Source organism: Phlebotomus papatasi, chromosome 2, assembly GCF_024763615.1.
Source record: "Phlebotomus papatasi isolate M1 chromosome 2, Ppap_2.1, whole genome shotgun sequence".
NCBI lineage: Eukaryota > Metazoa > Arthropoda > Insecta > Diptera > Psychodidae > Phlebotomus > Phlebotomus papatasi.
Window position 1 is genome coordinate 48,305,090 of NC_077223.1, and position 21,525 is coordinate 48,326,614.

Sequence of the window (21,525 nt, forward strand, 5' to 3'; positions counted from 1 at the left end):
TATGAAAATTGAGTGCTTTTCGAAATTCTGTGAAGTGTTCTTAGCTTGTGATTCAATTGTGTGCTTTTAATTTGAAGTTCCATTATATTCATCTCTTACGATATCCCATAAATGAAAAGGATTTTGCAAAATATTGGCTTTAATGGCAAGGAGTAAGTAATTGAGCTATACCGCGAAAACAGCGTTGAAATGTGAAAATTTAATAGCTTGTAGCACCTTCTTCAATAAATCACGCGAATCACGAGAAGTTTTAACCATAACATTTAGGGGAAGGTTTTGCAGTTTCGTAATGTTGCAGCTTCGTAAAAGTTGATTTTTTTCCAAGTTACTAAGTGAATTTCATCCATGGTCATATATTCTAAAAGCTAGTCCAACATCTCACATTTCCTGACAAACTTGGAGGCCTAGGCCTTTTTCCTGAGTCCAAAACGCAAAAATAAAAAATGAGCCTAAAATCGTAATTCTAATGTTTAATATTTTATGCATTTTTGCACACTGCAAGTGTCTCTTTGAAAAACAACTATTCCAAGTTATAGAGGGTTTATCATTGTTAATATTTAGGGTAAAGTGGTACAAGTTGGACAGAGCTTTTTTTTCTTGATAAATTTAGTACTTCATTTATATTTGTATATTTTTAATGTTTTAGTTTTATAATTTGGTTTCCTGTGCTTAAAAAAATTTAGGGTAAATGTCCTAATTCAAAACCATTTCCAGACGCTGTAACTTTGATAGAAGATTTAACACATTAAGTTCATATTTTTTCTGAAGAGAATTACATAAATTTGCTCCTTGACTCTTCTAGAATGTTACTGTTTAGTGAAAGTTCTTTAGATATAATTTGAAAACTTCTTAAATACAAGAAAAATACGCGAGCGTAAAATGCTTCTATTGGAAACAAATTAATCCAAATGGAGACAAGGAAAAGTTTCTAATTGGAGACAAACAGTGTAAGTGAAACCGCTGCGAAAGGCTTCCAAAACCTTGTTGAATTGCTCCTGAGTGCAGGATTTGTTCTTATTCCTGGTCTTTTCTCCTTTCCCATCTAAAACAATAAGAAAATCTCTCCAAAAAATCATATTACCGGGGTTTCCTATTGAAGCATTTGCAGACACTTCAGAAAAACCCTTTTTGTTCACGAAATAGGTAATTATTTCATTTAAAAATTTCACGTACTGTTAAAAATAAAGATTAGCACTTAATATAACTAAAGTTAGCCAGAAGTATCACATAAATGTTAAACAAAACGAATAAACAACAGTCAATTTATTGTGTTTTTTATTGAAAAACATGGTCGATCGATGAAAAATTCGATGGTGAAGAGGTACACTATTAATTTTTCTGAGAAATTAACAAATTAAAATTCGTGAATATGAATGGATTGCTTTATTTGGAGTAAAATTAACTAAATAATGAAACAGTGGTATAGAAAATATATGAATATAGTTATTTAGTATTTTATTTATCATGACAACAATGATGTTTCCATTTGGAGTAGCGGAAAATTTCTATTTGGAGCAAGTTTTGAATTAGCTTAATTTCAGTACTGTATTTATCAAGAAAAAATCCCTGTCCAACTTGTACCGGCGAATTGTCCAACTTGTAACACTATGTCCAAATTGTATCACTTTACCGTACCGTGAAAATCTTTTGTTTGAAGGGGGTCGTTTTTGTAGGTGGAGGAAAATTCACAAAAATTACCATCTTTGCAGTTCAGGAAAATTGAATTTTGCTGTTCTCTTAACTGACTGTCAAAATGCAGGGAAAAAATGGTTTTCCGAGTGTCAAAAAAACATGTGTTAGAAAAATAACATAAAAGTGATTTTTTTAAAATGCGTGATACCTCCTACAAAGGGTGAAAACAACTAGATGAAAGTTCCAGCTAGGTAGTAATGCGCAAATTTTTGTGTCAAGTGTAAAGTTTCTGGGGAAAATGTGGCCTACATAGGAGGGCAAAAAGTTGTACGAAGCTAAACAAACCAGGGAAACTTCGTAAAAATCGCCACTAAATTTTCATTTTTCTGTAAAGGAAAATCCAAGGATTTCCAGGAATTTTGTGAGGCGGAATTATGAACCTAATAAGTAAGAGATTTTTTTGACATATAGTAATATAAATTGATTTGGTTTGTGTGGTATTCAGTAAAAAATCTTAAATCTTGGACATCATTTTCCATACGAAGCTGCACAATCTCCCCCTACATAGTGGTCAAATAAATGGTTTTGAAATAACAAATCGCTCTCACGGAATATTTCGATTATTTAAAGAAAAAACTCGCTTTTTAAAGTATTGTAAGAATTTTTGAAAACTACTTTAATTTTGTATATTGTACTTTTCTCTCAATTTTACTTTTCAATTGTTAAAAGAATTTGCAGAACAAATAGCTAGATGAGCCACAAAATTTTACATTATAAATTTTTTACTTTTACTTATTGAAATTATGTTTTATTTTCAAATCTTATTTATATATATTCTTTAATTTCTACGAGAGCTGTCAAAAATAGGATAAAATGTGCATTTTAGTCTTCGCAGTATTTTCTACAAAAAAAAAGAGAAATAATTGGAATTATTTTAAGCCGGTGAATAAGATTTTAGTGATTCATTTTTTCTTTATATTTGATAATTATATTTCTTACACAATTCAGTTTTTTTTTGATAATTCTTATTTTGTTGCTTTTTTTCCTTTTTTCTATAATTCTCATGCATTTTCACAATTCTTTTCTGCGTGTCACATATCGTAAGTTAGTAAAGCGTTCACAGTATACCAAAGCGTTACTGACTTTAATTTTTAATGGTCAGTCGATGATCTTTTTTTGTCTTTTCATTTTAAACTAATTTAGCTCTTTATGTTAAAATATTCCTTTAAATTACAAATACTTTAAATATTTCCCAATTTACACAATATTTTGGTACTCATGCCTTTAAAGAGGAATTTAATAGGCAGCAAATTCATGGATTTATAGTTAAAATAAGCCTAATGTCCTTCATTAAATAACTAAAATTGTGAATTTACTATTGAGACGGAAAGAATACACAAAGATAATAATCTTCAGGAAAATATATATAATAATTGATAAAAAACCAAAAAAGGCAGCAAATTATTATTTTTGTTATGCATTATTTACATCTTTTCCTCGAGATTTTTATTTATAATTTCTTGGGTCAATTCTTTCTATATTCCTTTATTATTCTCAATTAGTTAAATACTTTTTTTTTCAAACTACCTCAATTTTTGTTCCATTAAGTTTTTCTTCCTGCGTGGATATGAAAAATATCTCTGTGATGAAGATCTTTTTTTGGTAAATATTTCATATTTATTAAAATGATGTGCTATCAATAGGATTTAGGAAAATTTAACATTTCTTATTCACTCTGATTCATCAACTTTATTCACATGTTTCTGTATCAATTTTATTTGCATCTAAATTGCTACAAATTGTTCCCAAAACACATTTCTATTAACACTAATATTCATTGAATATTAGCTTCATTTGCATTTTTTTTTCATTTATACTACTTTTAGTATTTAGTTTTCTATTTTTACCTTTTAGTGAAATCTTACGTTTTCGTACTGATACCATTATCATTTTTATTGATCTGTCGGTTTGAGGGAGAGCATCACAAGCATCCCTTGAGATTTTGCCGCCGGTCTGCACTGTGATCATTCTTTTAGATCCATTTGTTCTTCTGCACTGCAGAGCGCAGCCGGCGGCCCCACATAATGTTGTAACTGTGTGAGGGATTAGGCGAAGGTCATACAATCGTCCCCTGCAGATGCTGCGGACTAGCTGATGCAGATTCTGATTGTGGTACAGAGAGTGGGCTCGGTGTTGTGTCACCCAGAGTATTTATGCCTAAAGCTGAGCCAAGACCAGATGGATTTACACCACCACCACTCATGCAAGGAACACCAAGAACAGGTAATGGCTCTTCAGGAGGAGTAACCTGAAAAATGGATGACCATATCAGGAATACTGCTGTTGTCATGTATTTTTACAAACAGTGAACAAATTTTGAAAGATGATTAGCAAGAAATCACTTATCAAACGATATTTTTTTGGAATTTCTTTGGAATTATCACGTTTTTAGCTATACGTAATAAAATATATATCTTTTATGTAAGATTGTTATATTCTTTTATTGAAATTGAAATCTAAAATGAAAGTCATGAAAGTGACTCTATAAATGAAAGAACGCATAAGGTTCCTCATGAAAATATCAACTGATAAAAATATGGTGATAGGTCGTTTATTGCTTTTTATACCATTCTGAAGAACAAAGGGGTGGCAAAGTGTACCGGGCTTTGCGAAGTGCTCGAACTCGTGGTTTAGATTTCGCATACAGTAGATTCTCGCTCAATAGGTTCTTTTTCAATCGGTCGAAAAATATTGTTTACAATTTTCACGTTTAATTATGAAGCAAATTTGCTCAAACTATCATTCAGCGCTGCCAAAATCTCTCGATAAATTAGATGACATTTTGCCCCAAATGCACCATTGAGAGAGAGTCTACTGTAGTTATCCCATCTGCGAAATTTCTTCTCAATTTACCGATATACAGGGAGTTCCGCTTCGAACGAATTAACTCCAGTGACACAGTAAAATTGCATATCTTCAGGAGATATCTTTGGAGTAAGTTATGACCATCGCACAATAACTTTTGCTATGTACAGTAGACTCTCGCTAATTCGGCTCTTTTATGATCGGGCTACTTTTTAATTCGGGCATTAGTTAAATTTGAAAAAAGTTTATCGACATTTTTTAAGTTTTGGAATGAAGATAATATTCTGAAATTTGGCATGTTTCGCCTTAGTTATGATGTGATTTTGCATTATAAAGGGGGTTTCATGAAATTTCCCATAAATACGAGTATGTAAACTTAGTATGAGTATGTGGAAGAACAAAAAATCATTGCATTTTAAACAATTTGATGCCCGAATTTCTCTTTAATTCGGGTGACATTTCGGTCCCAAATGCCCGAATTTGAGAGAGTCTACTGTAAACATTTTCTCGGAATTGCCTATGAGAGTGAGCGAGATGACTAGATCTAGGTCTCATTCACACTCACTGAAATGTCGAAAACTTATTTACAAAACAAGAGTTATTGTGCGTTGGTCATAATGGAAACGCCCTGATGTATGCAAGATATTTTCGGGGCCAATTTTTCAGCCTATTTTTAGCACTAATACTTCATAAGAAATGTATTTCAAAAAACAAATGCGTGAAGAAACAAATTGCATACATTTAGGGGTATTTCAAAAATTAATTTATAAATAAGCTCCCAATAGTAAACAATTCGTATCAAATTCTTTTAGTTAGTTTTCTCTTAAGCCGGAACTACCTGTATAACCGACTTCAACCGATTTATAAATCACTGAAAACATCGCCTAAAATAGCTTAGGAGTAGTATAATTTAATTTCGTGTGGCACTATTTCCAAAAAAAATCCGCAGGAGTTCCGGCCCTGTCCACTAATTCCATCTCTACATGTCCACATTCGGTTAAAAATAAGCTATCGGCTACGAATCTGTTCATTACCGGTTCAGAACTGATTGGAACCGGTTCTGTCTTGTTAGAAATTTTAAAACCTTTCCAAGCAATACAAACATGACTCTATTCGATTGAGAAATACGTTCTCTAGAGCTTTTTAAACCCTTCTCTTTGAAAAATTGATTTTAGAAATTTTCATTTCGAAAATAAAAAAAATACAACGACGGATTTTAGCTGATAGATTCGAGGATAGATTTCTTAATAGTATTTTCATTTAAAAAATAAATTGGTTTGTGAAAACTGCTTTCTCTTGGAGTTCGAGCAGTTAAAAAAATCCTTCGTTAGATTTTCGAGCAATTACCGAAAAACATGATTTTCTATGGGTTAAGCAGGGAAAAGTAAGGAGCATGTTAACGGTGCTTCAGTTGTTTTATGGGTGCGTTCCTCTAAGGTGACAAGTCTCTATCTTTAAATGTTTGGCCCCTAAGTCTAATGACAGCCGGACGGATTAACTGCTAGACATTATTTCTCATAAATCGTCTAAAACGAGAAGATATGTTGAGAAATATGGCCTCTGGGAGGTGTAGGGTGGAAATGTTATGAGGTGAAAAAAAGCGTGGAATTATAATATTCTGTTCTTTCTCTGTGGAGTTTCAGCAGTAAATAATGTAGAGAATTAGCCATTTCACAAGTTTACCGCAAAACCGTAAACCTCGATAATATTAGATGAGATCATATATTCTGTCAGTAGAAGAGGTAAAAAGTTTGGAGTGGTATATCTCAGCTCCTGATGAACATAATTGGATGAGTGAACTATTGTTGGAAAGCTTGGTTCATTAGCTTTCAGAATCTGGTATATGTAATTGGCTATGGGTAAATAATGGTCATCCAGAACCATTTATGTCGAAGAAGACACTTTTTGCAGCGTCATTTTTGACCATCTACAGCTGGGACCAGGAGTGACCCACAATTCTCGCACTTGGACTGTTCGTTAGAGGAACTCAAAGGGTATAATTTGTAGAAGAAACTTTTTTTTTGGACATCTCACTTTTTTTTATTCATCGACTTTTGCAAGAATTTTAAAATGTTAAACGCAAGGAAAAAATTGCAGAAATCCTTCTATTCCATTTTCTGGACAAACTAATGAAGATATCGACTTGGAATGTTCTGAGTACCCCCCCATAAGTTGATCCAAGGAATCCAAATGTCACTTCAATTTCATCTCCACGTCTATCCTTCCCCTCCAGAAATCACTCCTTTAGGAATATCTCAAGAACCAGACCATCGATGCATTTCATTTTGGGATATGTTTTAGAGAGTATCCTGGCGGACATTTCATTCATACATCTCAAAGACGTCCGACCTCTTCTTCTTGCACTTGCTAATAATCTGGTCAGACGAGCAGAATTTCTTCTGATCAATTTTCTGACCAAAGAGACAAAGTTAGCGACTTTTATTGTTCTGAGTACCCCCCCATAAGTCAATCTAAGGAATCGAAACAACACATGCATTTGCCTCTCATCCCACTCCTTCTCCTCCAGAAACCACTCTTTTGGGAATATCTCAAGAAATAAACCATCGATCCTTTTCATATTTGGATATGTTTTTGACATGGCCAAGGCGGACATTTCGTCCTCAGACACCAATATCATACAGGAATTTTTTTTAGAATCTAGAAATAAAGTGTTTAAACTTTTGTACCAGTGAATTTCAACATAAAAGAAATACTTAACCAAGTAAAAATTGAATAAGCTTGTAAAAAAATTTAAGATCTATCAAATAAACTACATTCTGTCTAAATCCGTTAAAAATAGACTCCCTTACGCAGTCTATTAATTGGCCTTGGAAATTCCAAGAATAAATTCCTGGATGATATTGGTGTCTGAGGACGAAATGTCCGCCTTGGCCATGTCAAAAACATATCCAAATATGAAAAGGATCGATGGTTTATTTCTTGAGATATTCCCAAAAGAGTGGTTTCTGGAGGAGAAGGAGTGGGATGAGAGGCAAGTGCATGTGTTGTTTCGATTCCTTAGATTGACTTATGGGGGGGTACTCAGAACAATAAAAGTCGCTAACTTTGTCTCTTTGGTCAGAAAATTGATCAGAAGAAATTCTGCTCGTCTGACCAGATTATTAGCAAGTGCAAGAAGAAGAGATCGGACGTCTTTGAGATGTATGAATGAAATGTCCGCCAGGATACTCTCTAAAACATATCCCAAAATGAAATGCATCGATGGTCTGGTTCTTGAGATATTCCTAAAGGAGTGATTTCTGGAGGGGAAGGATAGACGTGGAGATGAAATTGAAGTGACATTTGGATTCCTTGGATCAACTTATGGGGGGGTACTCAGAACATTCCAAGTCGATATCTTCATTGGTTTGTCCAGAAAATGGAATAGAAGGATTTCTGCAATTTTTTCCTTGCGCTTAACATTTTAAAATTCTTGCAAAAGTCGATGAATAAAAAAAAGTGAGATGTCCAAAAAAAAAGTTTCTTCTACAAATTATACCCTTTGAGTTCCTCTAACGAACAGTCCAAGTGCGAGAATTGTGGGTCACTCCTGGTCCCAGCAGTAGATGGTCAAAAATGACGCTGCAAAAAGTGTCTTCTTCGACATAAATGGTTCTGGATGACCATTATTTACCCATAGCCAATTACATATACCAGATTCTGAAAGCTAATGAACCAAGCTTTCCAACAATAGTTCACTCATCCAATTATGTTCATCAGGAGCTGAGATATACCACTCCAAACTTTTTACCTCTTCTACTGACAGAATATATGATCTCATCTAATATCTGATTGTTCGTTAGCTGGGCGGTGGGTCCTTCCATTTTTGAACCTACACTGAGAGAAATACGAAAAAGTTAAAATAACATTCCGGAAATGTTAAATTTACCCTGCGTGCAGTATTGATCCAAAATCGGTGTAAATATTACCCTTTTTAGGTGTATTAGGGGTTAAAGTTACCCTTTTTCATGTTAATTTTACCCTAGAAAAGGTGTAAAATTAACATAAAAAATGTTGATTTATTTTTACACCTAAAAAGTGTTAAAGTTCTGAGGAAAAAAAAGTTAATCGCACCTCTTTTTTCTCAGTGTATTTAGTACGGAGAAAATCACTCTCATAATTCAAATGACAGCACGTTTATACTTTTAGTATTAAAATAGCTCTTTTTCCACTTCTAATTTCTACAAATAGTCATCCATTACGCAAATATAAAGTTTAGTGTTACAAGTTTTTCAAACAACATAGTCTTGTTAGACAATCATAACCACGGGAAAGGAAAAAGTTATTTTAACCCTCTAACGTTTAAGAATCACTGCAGAGTAGCATCACAAAAATCGCATTGACAACGCCAATAAATGATTTATTTATTTAAAAGTGCTACACTGAGAAAAAAAACGGGGGTGCGATTAACTTTTTTTCCTCATTACTTTAACACTGTTCAGATGTAAAAATATATCAACATTTTTTAATATTAATTTTACACCTTTTTAAGGGTAAAATTAATATGAAAAAGAGTAACTTTAACCCCTAATACACCTAAAAGGCATAATATTTACACCGATTTCGTATCAATACTGCAGGATAAAATAAACATTTCCGGAATGTTATTTTAACTTTTTCGTATTTCTCTCACTCAGTGTATAGTGTCCTCGGTAGTCTTATTGACATCTTCTGATGGTTTAAACTAATTTTGACTCTTCGTTTAGATGCTATGCCCAGTTTTGTGTGACAGATCAGCGAAAGAGTCAGAAAAAGTAGGAAAAAATTTTTGTGCAAAAAATCTCATTTACAAATTCAAAAAAGAAAATGATTTAAAGTAATCTGACTTCTGACTAAAGTAAATTTATTTTTTATTTAATAATATATCGTTCTACTTTGAAAATTTTATTTTAAAAAATAGAAAAAAATAAAAATTTGAATTTAAGGAGCGAAGAGTTTCAATTTTTTTAAAAAATATTTTCGCAGTTTGTGCATAAACTGAAAGAGATAATGAAGAACGAATGATATTTTTGAGTTTATTGGACCATAATTAGACTAAAAAAAATTATCTCACTACTTCTTTTTGCATATTTAAAAGTTGGACGTTAGAGGGTTAAAGCATTTAAGTTGTCGGGATTATGCACCTGACGGGATTTTACACACACAATTTATTATTCAAGTTTTCCAACCGCTGGGAGTTAATATGCAAATATTTTTATGCGATAAATTTGAAATGTACTGCATGAACCGTTGGCGCTAAAAATAGCCCGAGAAATTGGCGCCAAAAATCCCTTGCATATATCATATCAAGATATTTCTGTAACTTATGGCCTCTACACACTAGAGAAAATTATGTCCATATTGAAGAGTTTTTTTCTGCACAAGCGCAGGGAATTTGCTTCAATATGAACTTAAATTTCTCTAGTGTGTAGGTAGAGGTCATTATTCGAGAGAAATCTTCTGAGCTTATGCGAATTTTCTGGGTGCATAAAGCCATTTCCATCGGTTTTCTTCGGTTCCAAAAATATGCATAATCCCGGAATATGAATATTTCGGAAATGCATTTTTAAAAAAACCAGTAAAAATTTAGAACGTTAGGGGAGACCGAGGCAGAATTAGCCACGCATGGTATTAGGCAGTGGGATATTATAGCCTGCTTTAGAAGGAATATTGAGGAAACCACTACTTATTCGAAGTAAATACCTGCCTTCCTATTCATTGAAATATTTTTCAGCCTAGTACACTGAGAAAAAAAGAGGGTGAGATTAACTCTTTTTTCTTCGTAACTTTAACACTTTTTAGGTGTAAAAATAAATCAACATTTTTTAATGGTAATTTTACACCTTTTCAAGGGTAAAATTAACATGAAAAAGGATTCCTTTAACCCCTAATACACCTAAAAAGGGTAAAATTTACACCGATTTTGGATCAATACTGCAGGGTAAAATTAACATTTCCGGAATGTTATTCTAACTTTTTCGGATTTCTCTCAGTGTACAGACATTTTTTGTACAAATTATACGCAATGAAAAATTTCATTTGCTGGCTACTTCTGCCCTGGTCTCCCCTATAGCATCAAAATCGTCAAAATGGACTATTTTGGCGCGATTTATGTTCAACGCACACTATCTTTAGATTTGTAAATATGTTTTCGAAGCTGTCTATGAGTGTGAGCGAGATGGCTGGTTCTAGATCTCACTCACTCTTACTGGAAATGTAAAAAAAATGTGTACAACACAAAGATTATTGTGTGTCGGGAATTACATGTTTATTTCAAAAAAGCAGTTTATTTCAAAAAAGTTCTAAATAAAATTGAACAAAAGTACATTTAAAATTAAAATTACTATCGGCTTTAATTGGAATCAATCGAATTCCACAAAAATTAAAGCGACCTTCCTCCGATTGTGTCTAGTAATTAATTTCAACCCAAATTTTGTATCATTTTAAGAAATTTTATAAAGAAGAAGTTCAGTTATTTTTCTCAGCATGAGCAATACCACCAACGTACTAGAACCATTTTTTATCATTTCAAGTTGACTTGTTTTCATAAGAATCTCAACTATTTTAAGCTGAATTTGGCTTATCAGTAATTTATGTTTGTAATCGCAATAAAACACCAACAGCCACTTCAGGAATGATTGTAAAATTTGGAATGAGATTGATAAAGGTGCTTGTTGGTGAGTATTAGAAAATTTCTGGCATACCTCTTATAATTTATACGTTATAAATTTCACTAAATTGCAAATATCGAACATTAATATATTTACAAAACATTTAAGTTCTTTTACGTTTTTAATTGTAATGAGGCCAATTGTGTTAGAAGTGTGAAGATTTGAAAAGGAGACAAAACACAACACTTGCCTTTATACTAACCTCAAGCCCAATGCTGCCATTGAGGGCAATCTTGATGGGATTACTGTGATTTGTGGCCTGCATGAGAGTTGTGAAGTGACTGATGCCTATTTCCTCCAGAGAGGATTTCCTCCTACCCTGGATACCAACGTTGGGCAGTCCCTGACGCAGGGAGCTTGATCTTCTCAGTAGAATGTCATTGTCAATCTGCGCAGACAATTTTGAGAGAATGAAGATGCGATAGAAAGAAAATGAGATAAAAGTACAAGCAAGTAGGATAATTTATTAGCAAGGTATGGTTATTTCAAATGGAAAGAAAATGCAATCAGCATAATAATTTTGAAAAAGATACTCCTACGGAGAATCTGAAGCACTCTAGTCTTGCTCTAGGTACTATTGCAATTAGAGCCAATGTTTCTCTATTTCCAAACTCTAGGCATTAAAGCTCATTTGAGAGAATATAAATTATTTCAATTGAAGCAAATAACTATAAGGAAATTTTGATTTATGTAAGTCTACAAGCAAATTGACTAAAGTTAGGAATTCAGTAAATTTAAAAAAAAAATATTGAGAATATTATTAGAAAGGGATTATATAGAAATATTGAATACTAAGTAACTCTGAAGCTTTTAAGTTATCGAAGAATAGAATATCTGGTGAGCAATATTATTATGGAGTTCAAGAGTGAAAGTGAGGCAGAAAACAAACCCGAAGAGAATTGCTGCGTCCACGCTGCTGTCCAACGACTGTAGGGCTGTCAGGTAATGAAAGTGAATTGGATTTGGTTGTTACTAAAGGCGGAGCACGAGGTGAAGCATACCCGGACATTGACTGGACACCGCCCAAGGTATTGAGGCCGATTCCGGAACCACGTCGGGAGCCACTGGCCGCTACAGCAGCCGCAGCAGCAGCCAAATTGGAGCAAAAGGATATATTGGATTTGCGACGTGAGTTGTGGCGCTCAAATGTCTTCTGGGCAGAGAAGGGTGATGGTCGCACCAGGTATACAATGTCACCCTCTTCGAGTTTGAGATCACAGCTCGGATTGATGATAACGTAGGATAGGTGATTGCGTTTCTCACTAACGTCATCATAATCAGCACCAGGTAGATTGAGTGATTCCATCCGACTCCGCACAAGATTAGCAATTTCTGCCCTTTCGATTTGTTGTGCATGATTATCTCGAGCTTCATCGGCTAAGTTTAGAGAGTACTGCAAAGATAACAGATAATGAAGTGTTAATTGATTTGAGGATTACACCTAAAATGTTTATGGAATTATCTCTTAACAATGACCCAGTATAATTTCTCTCTGAAAGCTCTAGCACATTGATTCCAACACAAATATTGAGAGCAAGTCTCCAACCCTAAGACTATGCTTCAGTATTAGTCACTAACTTATACTGTTAGTTAAAAGTTAGTCAAATTTTTACATGAGAAGATAGTGATCATTCAAAAGGTAATAAAATGCATATTATGAAGAACTGGCAACAAACAAAAAGGCAGCAAGAAATCTTTCAAACTTTTTTTTTAGATCTCGTTTAAGAGATCTTTGGTAGAAAGAAACACTTTACTACTTGTACTATAGGCGAACTTTTCATCAGTCACCATAATTCTTTAACTCTTCTATATTATATACTTACCTATTGATAGGACCGATATATTGAGGATTTTATACGAAAAAATTAAACTCAACTTTAGTCTAGAAGAGCAATTCTATCAAAATCAAAGAATTTGAATTAAAATTTCATGAAACATTTTAATTTCCTTAAAGTACTTTTCCAAATTTACCAATCTCATAAAAAAATAGTAAAATATATTTTTATAAAGGAGGTAGTCGGTAATAACTTCATTGAATAGGAAAGACAGACAAGTCTCGAAGTCTTAAAGATTACCAACATCTCTGTAACTAAAACACCGGACGGCGTTGTCACACTTACACATTAAAATTTTAATGTGATTCACATTAATTGTCCCTTGTGAGCGTCCAAATATGTTATCTGTGTCTTTGAGTCACTTAATATTTGGGGTTTTTCTATTTATTGATAAAGAAGTGGACTTGGCCTGCAAAAATAAGTCTAAATTTACCTAAAGCATAAATATTTTTCACATTAAAAAATTAAAGAGAAAATCGCATTAATTTTTCGCATTAATACTGTAAATCAATTTTTTATCAACAAATAGATCAAATTTTGAATATAAAATAATTCAAACACACAAATTACACATTTGGACACTCACCAGCGACAATTAATGTGAATCACATTAAAATTTTAATGTGCAAGTGTGATAACACCAGTAAGAGAAAGGAAGGATTTCGCGAGACACGGGATATCGTTGGATGATAGAGGAGATGTACTTACAGCAGAACCACGTCGATCTGAGCAGCCGCCCAGGCAGGAAGTAGACTTATGAAGTGGCGGGGGGCGATAAGTCACCCCACGGAGACCAGCTTCTGCTGTACCCTTTGTTGTTGATGATCCCGGAGTTGCAGATTCCTCATCATACTAATTTTGGCATGCGTCAAGCGTTAGAGATTGTAAGTATAGTTCGTTTTCATAAGAAAATCTTTTAGTATTCTCTTTCTGATAGAGAAACAAGTGCATCTCATTTATTAGAAGATATTTTTCAAAAAAGCAAATATATTTAAAAAAAAATAAACATATCTTAGACTTTGTCTTGTTTTTTCGCGTAACGTTTTAAATTACTTGAAAAAAAAAACAGACAAATCCTGAGATTAGAAAATATGAATGCATATAAAGAAGCAAGCAATTTAGAGAAGAAAAGTTTAATTATTGAGACATTTTTTTTTGTAATTTCCATTTTCAATAAAAAATTATCCCGCTAAGACGACACATCTAAGAAACTATTAAGTGTTGCAATACTGCTGGGAAATCCAATTAACCCATTTATAAAAGACTCTGTCACTGCAGGTATTGAAAGTGTCACAAAATAGGATGTACGAAGTGTTGATGTATAAACTTTTCCTTCTAATTGCGACAATATATTAAAACGTTGTTGTTGAAGATGTTCTAATTGGATTCATGCTTCTTGGGAAGTTTTCTTATTCATTGTAGACCATATATAGATAAAGTAGTGAGGTATACTCTGTTTTCAAGTGTTTTAGATTTTAAACTTTAGAAATATATTATTCACAATTTGTTTTCATTTGTTACGTATTATTGGGAAGGAAAACAGAGATACTAAAAAATAAATATGATAAATAAAAAGACAAACAAAATTTATGAAATGTCAAGAAATTTAAATGAAAATTCTAATTCACATAAATTAATATATTTTTAAGAATTTTGCCATTCTCTATAAAAGCTTATTCCATGCAAAAGCCAAAAATGCCTTCTATAAAATGAAAACTAATTATTTAAGCATGATAAGCAATATATAAACTCTTTTCAAGCAAGATCAAAGCATTTCCTTCTAACTACATAGACTCAGCATTATTTTATTAGCACAAAAATTACAATGAGTCAAAAATTCTAAGAGAGAGAGAGAAAATTTGATAGGAAGAAAAGTCGTAGTAAAAAGTTCACTCACTGCGTGCGTGTGCGATCTTTTGGGTCCAAAAATCTTCGCTTAAAACTTTTTATTTACTCAAATGTATCAAAAGTTTCAAAATGTTTATAGTTCATCAAAAGGAAAAAAATGTTTTCTTTGTACAAAAGTGCAAAAGAAAATAGAGGAAAATCGGCTTTTTTTTTAAATTCTTTTGATAAATTTTAAGGGAATAAATAAAGTGAAAATAAATTATGTATAAAAAGAAGTTCTAAAAAAGAAAATTAAGGAAGAAAAGCTCTATAGGAAAGAGCAATAGAGAGAGAGAGAAAGTGTAATGAGATAAAACTGACAAGACTTTATGCATTTCTACGCAGAAAGTTTTAATTAAAGGAGGAGTTTATTTTAATAATAATCAAGTAAAAATAATTTCAGTACTATGATTTAGCATTAAACTTTTTATCTTTTAAATGAATTTCATGTGGGATTTTCTTTAAATGTACATGATTATTTTACAATTAATTTGATTTATTTCTTATGATTTAATTGTGGAGTTTAAATATTTCACAATTCTTTTGAAAATAAAGAAAAAATAAAAAAAAATTGGAGATGACAATGAAACATTTTATAGTAAAATCATGAAATTTTCAATATTATTATTTATGTTTTAATTTTCAAATGTTTTAATATTTTGTATTAAAAGATCTAAGAACATTCCATTTGCATTACTACTAAAGATTATAAATAAATTGACATGATATGTAATTTTCTCTTAATTGACACAAATTTAAATAGTATCCTAGTAATATTTTTGTATGGAAGGAAGTACTTGATTTTTGGATTAATATTTGTTTGACATTATAATTGTAGATTTTACAGTTCTATATTTTTTGAGTAACTTAGTTTTCCTTTACTTCTTTATTAGAAAAGGTTGGATAAAGAGTAATTGTGTCCAAGAGAATCGAAATATTAGGTTCAAACAAGGCCTAAATTTGGATAGATTAGGTTAATTCAGAACCTGCTCCAAATAGGAAATTTTTATTGAAACTTATCAACATGAATGGATTTTCAATTAATCTGAAGCACAAATATAATATGATAATATAATTAAATAAAAAAGTAGTTACCAAGGAGTTTACGTAGTTTACTGAAACCGCGAAAGGGCATACTTTCTTTAATTTTTTTCAACATAATAAAAAAATAATTCAAGCTCTCTAAGAATATAAAAGCAGAATATTAAAACTATATTTTCTGATATTTTCATTTAAAAAGTTTAAAAGCTCAGCCATTGAGACCTCATTTTTGGAAACTCTTATTTCAAATAAAAAAAAACTTATTTTTTAGAAATCATAAAGACTCAGAGTTACCCCTTTAAGGATGGGACAATTTTCACTGACTCAAAATCAACAATAAAAATGAAACCGTTAAAAAAAATCGATGAAATGTCTTACATTTAACCTTGGAAAGTCCAATTGAATCTGATTCGGTATATTTTTTGCCTCTATTAACCGATAGGGACAAAAATAGCCCAAAAATTTAAATAATTTTTCTGACAATTCCAACGGACAAAAATTTTCATTCTCATTAAGAATATTATATATTGTAATTCTAATTTCTAGTGCCAATAGGTTTTTGCTTTAAAAAAATTGTAAATATGAAAAAATAATAAAAATCATTCTTCAATGCGGTATTTTAAAAATTCGTCAGTTTTGATCTTAAAAATTTACCATACAGCAAATAGTCGGAGACTTGCAAAAAATATTATAGATTTCTATAAATTTCTACTTTACGATTGTGTACAAACATTAGAAAGAAATAACTTAAAATAGTCATAAAAAATTATTTTCTCTATAGGTCAAGGGTCGACCCTATCGTTCTTAAAAGGTTAATTCATTTGAAGTCGAAAAGCAAAATATTTTCTTTAAGCAAATGTGTTAAACTCTCGTATTTGAACGAAATTTTTTTTTGTTGGCTTAATTATAATTTATTTTACAGTCAAGTTTACAGTATAAAACTTGTTGTAAAATACGTTGAAAATGATAAATTTTTTGTATACAATTTCCCAAAAAAAAAAACTTTTTTTTTTCAAAAATCTTCGAAAATCAGGTCCTAATAGATGAATTAAAAAAACATTTAACGAAAATATTAGAAAATATAGTATACATATTATACATTTATGCACTAAATAAATGAAATGATGTTTTATTATGTTTAAAAAATTTATTGAAAATATACTGTCTTTTTAGTCTTCCCTGGTGGAAGCCAAAATCACAAAAGCCAAAATCCCGAAAAGGCCAAAATCCCAAAACTTCAAAATCCTGAAATGGATGAAATTATATGGAAGAAAAAAATGTTTAGAATAATTTCTCAAGACACAAAAGATTTCTCTTTGCCTCTAGCAAGCGAAGGTACAATTGTCGGCGTAGCTATGGCATTATTAATTCGCTATTTTAGTTTTACGAATTTTGGCTTTTCGAGATTTTGGCGTTCGGGATTTTTTTTTTGGGATTTTTGTTTTTTGAGTTTTTTGACATTTTTAAGATTTCGGGATTTTGGCTTTCGAGATCTTGGCTCATTCGGGATTTTGGCTTTCGAGATTTTGGTGTTCGGGATTTTGGTTTTTGCGATTTTGGTTTTTGCGATTTTGGCTTTCGGGATTTTGGTATTCGGGATTTTGGCTTACGGGATTTTAGCTTTCGGGTTTTTGGCGTTCGGGATTTTGGCGTTCGGGATTTTGGCGTTCGGGATTTTGGTTTTCGAGATTTTGGTTTTTGTGATTTTGGGTTTCGGGATTTTGGTATTCGGGATTTTGGGTTTCGGGATTTTGGCTTTCGGGATTTTGCGTTCGGGATTTTGGCGTTCGGGATTTTGGTTTTCGGGATTTTGGTTTTTGCGATTTTGGCTTTCGGGATTTTGGTATTCGGTATTTTGGCTTTCAGGATTTTGATCGGGACCCCCATAACCCACATAACCCCTTAAGGAAATATTCTGAATTCACATATAAAATTGTGAAAAATGTCCATTTAAAGCAGGTTTTCAATTGGGCTATTCCACCCTACCATAAGGAATTAATTTGAAATATTCAAAATTTGGAAATTTTTAGAAAGTTTGAAAAAGATATCCTAAAAAATACGGCATGCCTATAAATCCTAGCCCTAAATCTATTTCAGTTAAGTAAAAATTAGTAAAGATGTAGGCGAATGTATGCACAAATCTTGTTAATAAACTTTACCGTTCCCTTATATTTAATGTGGGTTATGATTTTTTTTAATAAATTTCTTGATTACTACTGGATCCTACAGTATTTTTTAATTTCAATATTATGACTTATGTTATAATATTCAAACATTTCATGATTCCACAAGAAATCCCAATAATTTTTTATTGGGGATCTTTTCAAAAGCTTTCGAAGCATTGGTGACGAGAAACATGGAGTGAATGGCCGTGAATATAAAAGTATATAAATAAATTTTTAACAATGAAGAAATTGTTTTTGATATCATTGTCTTTTTAAAGAGATTGAAATCCATGTGATTTTTGTGAAAAAATTAAAATAATAACAGAATAATTTGAGAGTTGTTGGGAGGAACAAAAAAAGAGGATGTTCGACATTGTGTGTATACTGGATGTTTTAAGTGTGATTAGTGTTGAATTTGTCGAAATAGGAGATGGACTCACCGACGGTCGCATTCGCACGCAATTTTTCATTCCAAACGATCCAAATGGTCTCCATTTATCTGCAACTGGTGAGCTACTCACATGAGATTCTGAGGCCGATGTATCCTGTGTTCGATAAATTCCAATGGGAATTTCACATGTGGTTGAACACAGCTTCTGATACAGACGACCATACGTGCGAATCCACATTTCTTCTTTTGTGATTTTTATCTGGTGAACCAAGGTGATAAATATTGGTAAATTATTGTAAGAAAATTCCTTTGTACGCATGAATTCTTACCGAAGTTAAAAATCCACTGCCAGGAGCTTGGTCAATTCCCAGAAGGAGTCGAACAAATGTGATCACATAGTCCTTTACAAAGGCCTGATACAGCAATGTATCTAACATTGAAGCACTAAAAACAGCCCCAGCGGCAAATGGAAGGCGAAACATGTAGGAGATGTGGGAACCACGTTCTTTCTCCCTCTAAATTATCGCCCCCGCCCCCAAAATAAAATAGGCCAAAATATATAAAATTAGTTATCTCACGCTTTTACCTCAAAGACTCTTTCTTTCCACATTTTCTCACACACATTTTCACAAGACAGACACTACAAAGTGCTCTATAAAATGTGCCAAGAAAATCCCTGTTGTAAAATTCAATTGAGATGCGTACAGCCACAAAAAATGTATTCAAACTTTTGACTGTTCCAGCAACATTCAAGAAATTGTAGGGTCAATGAATTATTCAGTAGGAATACAATAATGTAATGGCACAGGCACGAGGGAGTGTAATTTCAAAATGTTACGTGTTCAAAATAAAGGGAAGGTGCCTTTGCGTTGTGCCACCCAGTTCTCAAATGGATAACATGATATATCAATTATGTAGGAGTTTAAAGTACAACTATAACATTAATATTGTGCAGACTTCTGTACTTGTAGTCTCTTGATTACTATTAATGGTTTAATTGACTTGACCAATTCAAGGAATTATTAAATTTACAGATGTTTTCCTGTAATGTTCTTAATGTTATCATTGATTTGAACGGTCTCAACCGTAATAAAAAGTAATTTCTTAGAAATCAATATTTAATTTCAAATGGTTCAAAATGTTATCAGAAAATGGACAAAGGGTAAAATGTAATTTTAAAATTATCGTATTTATAAAAAAAGCGTAATAAAATGTTCACGTGATAGATAAATTTTGCAAAAACACTCCAATAAAACTCATCAAATATTTATCTTATTTATCGATTGGTGTAATTTCAAGAATTACCCCCTATTTGGGGATTATACCACAAAATATGAAAAGAAAATCAACGTTTTAATTGCAAAATAACATAGAATTCTCTCAAGAGGCATAAATTTCATGATCCAATTTAACATCATGACTGTCACATAAAATATTCTATTTTGAAGTATCTCAGGAATATGTAAATAGTATGATAATGGATTTTCTTGCACTCAACCAAAAATTAACATAAAATGGACTTAATAAGGTCTAAACTAAACCTACAAATTTCACACACTTAAACATAGAGAGAGATAGACATGAGAGTGAGGAAAACTTTGCAACTTATCACGATAGTAACTTTAACCAAATGGTGAAAAAATTAATATTTTGTCTGGAACTAGTCTATTTCTTTCTTTCTTTACTGTTTTTTTTTTTTTAAATTATATTGTAGTATTTCTCTGTTCAAAATTAAATAAGAAAGAAACAAAAATAGTTGAAGGGATGGCATAAAAAGCATGCAACATAAAATAACAAAACATATCGGCGTTTTATGAAAGCTAATGATAAGAATGTCTAAAAATTTGATTAAATGGTTTCTCTAATGTTATTAGCACCGTGACGTCAGTGTTAAGGGCGGAGGAGGAGGTAGCGTCCACATGAATGTGCCCATGGAATTGTACCTTTTCCATTTTACTCAGATGAAGGGCATATTTGTCGTGCGCTCTGAACTGCATGAAGCGCATATTGGAGCTTTGCGACAGCTCCGTGATGCTTCGGATGCTGGGAAAGAATCTGCAAGAGTACCAAGAAAAACATCATACGATACCACTAATTTCCTATGGGGATTGAACAGCACTGGAATCAGACAGATTTGATGGGAATATCGTGGAATACAGGAGTGTACTTTACTTGAACATTGTTTGTACTGCCACGATTGTGTTGCAGTCGGCCAGAGTGTCCTCTTCGGCGGAATTGGAGAGCTCTTTATTGACCACCACCACATTTTCGGCCAAATTTATTCCAGCTCTCAATAAATCATCGAGGCAATCAATTGATCCCAGCATCCAGTACACCTAGTATTAACAGATAAAAAAAGCAATCACTTGAAAATTCATTATTATTTGCATTTAACGCTAATTAATAGCTTAAATCTTCAAACACACTCGATATTCGTCAATGAAATACGGCATAATTCTTTATGTACTGCTTAATGTCTATTAATAAAATACAAGTGCAATTAAGAAGATGAAAACATTTGTGATTAGTAAAAAATTCCTTCCTTTGGCAAGAATACTGCACTATTTTCATGAACGTATTTATGCCATTTAAAAATTTATATTCACCATTTTTTATCAATTTACTGGACCTAATCTATTGCAGCCTTATAAGGTGTAATATTGGATTCGTATACTTGGCTTAAAATTCACAACAAATCCGGATCAGTTTTAACATGAATTAGGGTAAGTGTACCAAATTCCGGCCAGCTTACAATTCCGGCCACCTTTCTTGTTCCTCAAATTTGCATGACTTTTTGTTTTTGCCTACTCTAGAGATTATACAATGGAAAACAATAACAAAATATGTAGCTTCGACAAACGAGGTGATATGAAAAAAACATTGGAAGAATTCCCGAAGGGCAAAGAATTATAAGAATGAAGGTGGCCGAAATAGGCTACCAAAGCTATGTCTACATTTTTATTCATTTTAAAATATATTCAGAATGATTTTAGAGAAAATGAAGACGATAAAGAGTCCACAAGGTTCCAAGCAACACTCCTTAAGAAGAAGGAATAAAA

General features: G+C 32.3%; 1 protein-coding gene across 31 annotated transcripts in view; it reads right to left on the reverse strand.

Moving 5' to 3' along the window:
- Window positions 1-2,582: 2,582 nt before the first annotated feature.
- Window positions 2,583-21,525, reverse strand: part of LOC129801417 (potassium channel subfamily T member 2) — a 218,039-nt gene continuing 199,096 nt past the window's right edge. For 9 of the 31 annotated variants that reach the window (XM_055846427.1, XM_055846418.1, XM_055846415.1 and 6 more), the window contains 8 exons: window positions 20,639-20,802; window positions 20,410-20,521; window positions 18,796-18,981; window positions 18,516-18,725; window positions 13,691-13,834; window positions 12,037-12,540; window positions 11,338-11,535; window positions 2,583-3,940 (listed from right to left, as the gene is read on the reverse strand). In XM_055846427.1, coding sequence (XP_055702402.1) covers window positions 3,749-3,940; window positions 11,338-11,535; window positions 12,037-12,540; window positions 13,691-13,834; window positions 18,516-18,725; window positions 18,796-18,981; window positions 20,410-20,521; window positions 20,639-20,802 — 1,710 coding nt within the window. In that variant the 3' untranslated portion in view covers window positions 2,583-3,748. The remainder of the gene's footprint in view (window positions 3,941-11,337; window positions 11,536-12,036; window positions 12,541-13,690; window positions 13,835-18,515; window positions 18,726-18,795; window positions 18,982-20,409; window positions 20,522-20,638; window positions 20,803-21,525) is intronic. The other 22 variants (XM_055846429.1, XM_055846420.1, XM_055846404.1 and 19 more) reach the window with 12 other exon arrangements.